General features: G+C 37.1%; 1 protein-coding gene across 1 annotated transcript; it reads right to left on the bottom strand.

Moving 5' to 3' along the window:
- Nucleotides 1-1,274: 1,274 nt before the first annotated feature.
- LOC147524630 (uncharacterized) lies at nt 1,275-2,183 on the bottom strand. The gene is made up of 2 exons (XM_086563605.1): nt 2,031-2,183; nt 1,275-1,697 (listed from the first exon to the last, which is right to left on the bottom strand). The coding sequence occupies exons 1-2, from the start codon at nt 2,106-2,108 to the stop codon at nt 1,428-1,430; spliced, it is 348 nt and encodes a 115-aa protein (XP_086419731.1). The 5' UTR covers nt 2,109-2,183; the 3' UTR covers nt 1,275-1,427.
- Between the last annotated feature and the right edge of the window lie 5,252 nt (nt 2,184-7,435).

Here is a 7,435-nt window from a genome sequence, read left to right as displayed (position 1 = left end):
GTACTATTCGTGTGAAGAAGTCTGAGCGCACACACGCTTAGATTGGCCTTGCCCAAGGTGTGCCCGCTCCCTTGCCATGAAAAAGAATATAGTTTTTTTTTTCCACCTCTCACGAAACAAAGTTAGTGGACTTTTTGAGCTGGGAAAATAAGAGGGCGCGTGCGCTTAGATTTGCCTATCTGAGAGCGCGCCCACGCTCATGCCTGAATAAGTCGGGTTATGATTTTCTCCACAGTAACGCGAAATTTCGCAGATGCGCCGAAATTTCAGATTATTATAAAAATAGAAGTTAGGTTTTGGAAAACCAAGTTTTGAATAGAAACCCAATTTTGAGAGCAATCAAAATTGAGAGAAAACCCTTGCAAAGAGAAAAGCTTGTAAGGAGAGATAAGTGATCTAATAAGGTGGAGAGACTTAAGATGAGTGATTGTAATCTTCTTTCTCATACTTATAAAAGGATTAGCTCTTCTAGAAGTAGATATCATTGGCCAAACCACGGTACATCTTTGTATTGTGGTATGTTTTACTTGCTTTATATTTCTATTGTTTGTCTGTAATAGTTATATCTATAGATTAGGATTGTGGTTATTGGTTGTAGTGAAAGATTATATTTTTTATTAGAGTAGTAGATTGTCCAAGTACAAACTATCTTAGTGGGATCAATTGATATCGTTTTCCCCAACACCTATACCTTGAAGAAAATGTCGTGACGTGCAAACCATGCATCTGACAATTGACACCTATGAAGCTATAAAGTAAAATTGCCTAAAGAAAATGTTCTCTTTTTCGGAAATAATGTTGTCTCGTCTCATTGGATAGGTTCATAGGTCTCGTCTATAGACTTCCGAAAAAGAAAGTAAAGAAAGACCTTATAAACAGCTGATCTTCTCAAATACTTTGTGTAACACAGAACAGTCACATAGAACCAAATGTTGTGCAAGATAGTAAGGAAAGACAACATTGTAGCAGGTAAACGATAGACATGTTTAGGCGTTCAATATAGCATATAACACTTGGGTACAACAATAACTAAATGCTCTCAACCCACCTAAGCTTCTTCAATTCTCACTATAGCAACTCTACATGCCCAAAATGCATTAACCAGCAGGACGCTTTGTGGAAATATCACTTTCTCCTATATAGGCTTTAGTTCAGCAGTCATTTTCTGATAGAGCACACATGCAATTGTGTTTTAAAAGTTCGAGGTATGATTGACACTGATTCTTTGTTATCCGCATCAATCATATTAAGACACTAACATAGTAACACACTACTACAATCACAAAGTTAGACAGATATTATTATAATTTAAAAAAAACAATCACAAAGCTAAACAAAAAAGATAACTAGTGAAAACAACGTAGTTGGAAGCATCATTAAAATGAGGTCCCAAATTATAATGTACCCAACAATATATATGTCAATATCTACAGAAGATTGTTGGAGGTAGGAGCACTGATTGGACTAGTTGATCCAATGGGGTTGGTGCTACCAATGCTTCCCGGAGAGTTTTCATTTGAACTCGGAATACCAACAGCACCAGCAGCATTGACCAAATCGTCAGGGTGCTTTTCGATGTGCTTTTGGACTATCTCCCCTGCTTTAGCAACATGCAAATCCATTCCGGCTTCCGCTTCTTTTGCTTTTCGAATTTCTTTTGCCACCTCTATTCTAGTCTTCGCTAAATCTTTCTCGGCCTGCATTATGAAAACAAGGAAACTACTATTATTATTGTTAGTATTATTATTATTATTGTTGATTGGCTTGATCAAATCCTGTACTCCAACCATACAGGGCTATAGGGTATAGTGCACCAACCATATATAGGAGAGTGCCTAATCGTAAGACTCAATCCGAATTAGGAGAGACGGCTCATAATTGTGTTTCGGCTAGTCCCTAAGAGACATATTATAATTCTTGTGGGTTGCACCGAGCAATTTCTAACCAAAGAAGATTTTGGTATGTACGTAGAGTAGTTCGTTGCAACTCTTTAAGAGGCTATGTACGCATTTCTTGAGGCAGATAGATACCTGCTCTTCGGCTTTTGCATCAGATTTGACTTTCCTCATAGTGGCCATGTCACTCAATTTTTCCTTGACAGCCTGCATCTTGCCTTTGCTTGATTTCTAATCAAAATGAAGTTAATAATAAATCAACAGAAATTTTAGTCTAAGTCGGATTCCTGAGACAGATAAAACACCAACTTTATATAGAGCATGTTTGTTGCCAAGACATTCAACAAGTGTCGAACGTGCAAGTGTCGATTTTCCATCATTGGTGATCAATTTGTGGTTGTAATGAAAACTAAATGTGTCCATGCAACATGACCACAGTCCCAACCGGAAGTATTGAGGCAATAGAAGTCCGGGTCTGAAGTGGAATGTGTGCAGTGGATGCTTGCATTTATTTGTCTTGACATATACCTCATTGAGGATATCCATTTTTGATGCCTTCATTTTTTCGTACTAATGGAAGATTAACAACTCTTTGGCGCAAGACTTAATCAATTGACACATAAAGTGTTGGTCCTTTATATCTCAAATCAAAGAACCTATTACCTATATAGCTTAGAATTGCATCCGGGTTCCATTCACCTTGTTTATTTACTTCTTTAAACAGCTAGTGTTTTTCTTTTAAGGGAGTCTACTCACAGATTGTTTGGAAAATACATGAATCGGACCCTAAATTAGTAGATATAACACAATAGGGCGTTGAAATTGTTGACCCATATTTTGTACCGAAACATAACGTAGGACTGACTTGCTGATGTCAGCAAACAAATGTGAACTTCCTATCATGCCCTTCTTTCTCTCTAGTATTAATACTATTTTACCCTCTTCCAAATTAGGACCTCATCTTCTTCTCTCTTTACCCATCGTCTACAGTATGTTTTAGAAGAGGACTTAATCTTCTTCTCCCTCTTCCACGCACTCCAATGAAGCACATTTTCCTCTCTTTTCCTTACCTTTCCCGCCCAATATTCCCTCCATTTCCTTCTGTTTCTTTTGAACACCTATTCTTAGAGCAGGAGAAACTCTTATCCCCACACTTCCCGCCCAATTCCATTATAGTGTTGAATATTCTGTCACTAGTATACTCAAATCACCAGTATCTTATAAGCTCTATAATTCCATTATACTCAAATCACCAGTATCAGTATATTAATGGATTTTTATGAGGCTCGTGAACAGGAGAGTTCTGTGAGGGATTTTCATAGAAGGGAGAAGACGAACAAATGGTGGAAATGGCATGTAGAGGAAGGGACTTTTGATGAATACTGGATAGTAAGGAAGAGTTTGTTTGCACTTGTGGCGATTGTGAATGGTCCTGCTTTTAAGGGTTTCTTGAAATGGCATCCCCAGTCACCCAAGTGCCATATTGATACTTTGGCTCATTTGTGGGAGATTTTCATTGTATTAGTGAACAAGCTATACAAGTTAAAGCTAAACACGAAGTCAGTAGTTAATAAAGACTTCTACAATCTGGTTATGGAAATAGATTTGCTGAGGTTGTGGAATATCAATTTCATGGCTAAATATCTTTGGGAAATGGTATGTGATTGTGAAGAAGTTTTGGGCATGTACACATATAGTATTGAAAAGAACATTAGGAGCCTAAATATACTTTCTATAAAGTTTTCAGTTGGATTTGCGAAGATAGAAAGTAAGCACAAGTTTATGACAATACAAAAGCTGCGATGGTTACAAATTCTAACAGATGGTATGTTAGGTAAAAGTCATGTTGGTGGACTTGGAAAAGAAACTGATCCTGTTAGAGTCGAGTTATTATGTGCGGCCAGAAATATCAAAATGGCTATGACAGTGATGTTTCTTCGCTCTCCCGCTTTCATTTCAGCGTTTAGCTTTCTAAGGGGGTTCGATACTCTAAAAGAATTTGGTTTGTCTGCACCCTTTCCAGAGGTTATACCCCAACCATATCCCCCACCACCTCGTGCTAGATTGATGGTAATTTCTATTTCGTTTTTACTTTATAGTGTCGGAGAGGTTCTGTATAATGTCAGGTTGTAGTTTTATTATTGTTAGTATATATTAATTAGTTGTATTGTTTGTTGTTACTTGTTACAGTCGATGAAACGAAAACACTCTAACATGGATTCAGAAATGAGCATTTCGGAGGAGATAGAATTTGATGTTTTTTTGCTTACAATAAGACGAAGACTCGAAATCATCCAAGGCATTTGGTATCCTCCAATGCCTAAGAAGCGCTCCATAATTTATATGCTCCCATGTGGAAGAGTGGAATTGGAAAACCACTACTAGTGGTGGATTGAAGTTCTGGTACGGTGGTAGCCGCATGTTATTGTGCAGATTTTGTTGTATCGTGGATGTGAATGTGAATATGTAGTTCTGTGAATGTTTTCAAAGAATGCCCCAGTAGGTCATTGTAAGTGATGTGAATGTGTAGTTCTGTGATGTGTAAAGTGGGGACTGTGAAGATGTAGTTTTGTGTAGTAGGGACTGTGTAAAGTGGGGATTGTGAATGTGTAGTTTTGTGATGTGTAGTTTGATGGTATTTTGAGCCCATATGTGTTGTTGCAATATATTTTGAAGCACACTTATTGTGTCTTGTTCAGCTTATATAGTTCCATGCTTAGCTTATATAGTGATGTTAATAGCTTATATAGTGTCGTTCATAGATTATATAGTGCCGTTCATAGCTTATTGAGTGTTTTAAATCAGGTGCTTACTAAAAAGTTAATAAGTGTAAATTAGAAAGTTATGAATGAGACTATATAAGCTGGCCCAGACACTATATAAGCTGACCCACAAACTTGCATTCACATACAAAGTATTCACGTACACCGTGTTGCACCTACTGTATCCACGATATTTATGTGTTTATATATCGAAATACAGTCGAAATTGCACATTGAAATTTCGAAATAATAACTGAAAACCTTTTCAGTTACCAATGGCACATCTCCATTGCCAATTTCAGAATAATAACTGAAAACCTTTTAAATTGCCTAGTAAAGCTGAAAACCTTTTCAGTTACCAATGCATTACTAAGATAGACTGAAACTTTTTCCTCACACAATGGGAATTGGGTGGGATGGGCAATTAACTGAAAACCTTTTTAGTTACCAATGCATTGCATTACTAAGATAGACTGAAACGTTTTTCTCAGACAAAGACAATTAACTGAAAACCTTTTCATTACTAAGATAGACTTAAACTTTTTTTCTTACACAATGGCACTATCTCCTGGAGAAGAAGAAGAAGACGCCAACCAGAGCTTCTACATCCCCCCTGAATTATGCCAAAAGATACTTGCACATGATCCACTTCAATTGCTTCAGAAATCCAAATTGGTATCCAATGATTGGGAGTCACTCGATTGTGAGAGTTCATTCATAACCGATTTTGTTCTGAAGAACAAAGCATTTATGGGATATGTAATTTAGACACAACACTTTGCCAAACCGTATTCTTCCTTCCTTTCAAACATCGCTCACATTCCACCAATTCCTACTCCAAATTTGGATTTCTACCCAAATGGTGTTCGGATCATGGCATCTTCTAGTGAAGGTATTATTTGTTTGTGTGAAGAGCATTTTAGAGACACCAAATTTTATGTATGCAAACCCACTACTCATCAATTGCGTATGTTGCGTAGGCCTAAGATTAAATTCTGGACAGAGTGTATAGGCATGTCGGTCCATTCAATTGAACATTTACAATTCAGCATAGTCCGATTGTCTAAACCAAACCACCATACTGTAGTTCGAAGCCGAGACAATAAAAACAAAAGTGTCATTGTCCATTTCGTTGAAATTTTCAACTCCAACATTTTTGAAGTGGAGAAGATTGGAAAACCTATATTTGTCCTTCAACACTGAACACATTTAGATGGAGCCTGGAGTTTTAGCAAAAGGACATCTACACTGGTCTCTTTGGGACACTAGAATTTTGGCATTCCATATTGGTGCTGAAGAGTGGACAAAGGTGGCGCTTCCCCTCACGACCTCGACCCTAAATGGTTACAAGCTTTTTCACTTCCAGGGCACTATTTCTATCATGTACACATTCTGGAATTGTCCAATTCGTGCTAGAGAAATCAAACTCCACATATTGCAAGACTACAATGCTAGGGTGTGGAGTCAACCGCTGGAGTTTCTCTTGGATCACTTGTATTAGACATTTCCTTACCTAGAATTTGTTGACTTTTCTCCATCGATGTTGGCGACTTCAAGTGCGACTCCTAGCTAGTGTGGTATGATAAAAGATAAAATGAATAGTTTTACCTACGAAATAAAGTGATGAAACTTACAAACGCAAGTAAAACTAAACTAATTTATGATGCCTATGTTTATCAAAGATTCTACTCTCAATCCTATGAGATATAGTGGAGTAGAGTGATTCGTTCCACTCCTAGTCCTTCCGCATGCTGTGTTCTCACGTGTTTGTACTCTCTACTTAAAGTCTAATGAGAGATTTACGAAAAAGGCAACTAGACTACGATGCAACTACTCACGAAATGCAACTAGTCGACGATGGGAATAACTAAGGGAATGCTATGTTGATTCGATGATAAGGAGTTAGAGGGGAATTGATTCCACCTTAACTCGACTTAATCCTATTAACTACAAATCGTCGTAATCCGAATTGAACTGCTTCGCAGAACAATTGGTTCTTCCTAATCCCTAATTACACATGGAATTTCTACCAATTAATAACTAGCATGTGAACGATTAAACCCATTCTCATGGTGAACTAAACGTTTCTAGAGTGGAAAGGAAATTACGACGAATCTACGTTAATCGGAATCAAGCTTTCATCAAGGCTTCTCAACCCCCTCTAATGGAGGTTTAGCCGAGAATCATTACGCAATCATTTCCGATTACATTTAAACTAAACATGATAAAAAGAATTGAAATTTACTTAATTAAACAATAATGAAATCTAATTTAATGACTCAAATGAAATAAGGACAGGAATTGAAATTAGATCTAGAAATGGAAATGACAAAATCGAAATTGATAAAAATACTACTTTATTGATCTAATCAAAATGAAGAACAAGATTCAAAGGTTTAATCTAATACAATAATTGAAATGGAACTAAACTTAATTAATCTACATGAAAAACTAGATCTAGAAGCTATTTTCATGGCTACTTTCTATTCTAAGCAACTTTTATTTTCTAACCTAAAAATCTACCATCAACAAAGAATTAAGCTTTTGTTTTTATACTTTCAGATCCAAAAATCGTGCATGGACTTGGAGCCATGTTTTGGGCCAGAGAATCAGGCCCAAAACCCAAATCTTTCAGTCCAGAAAGGCCTCTTCAGCTACAGTTTGCTTCAACAGATTTTCCGTCTACTTCTGCTCCTCTGATTGGGTCAAGGCTTAGACCATTGGAAAGCTCTTTCCGAGTCGGTCGTTTTGACATAAGGTAGGCCCCATTCCAAGGTC

Source organism: Coptis chinensis, chromosome 1, assembly GCF_015680905.1.
Source record: "Coptis chinensis isolate HL-2020 chromosome 1, ASM1568090v1, whole genome shotgun sequence".
NCBI lineage: Eukaryota > Viridiplantae > Streptophyta > Magnoliopsida > Ranunculales > Ranunculaceae > Coptis > Coptis chinensis.
This window is presented reverse-complemented; position numbering and strand designations above follow the sequence as displayed.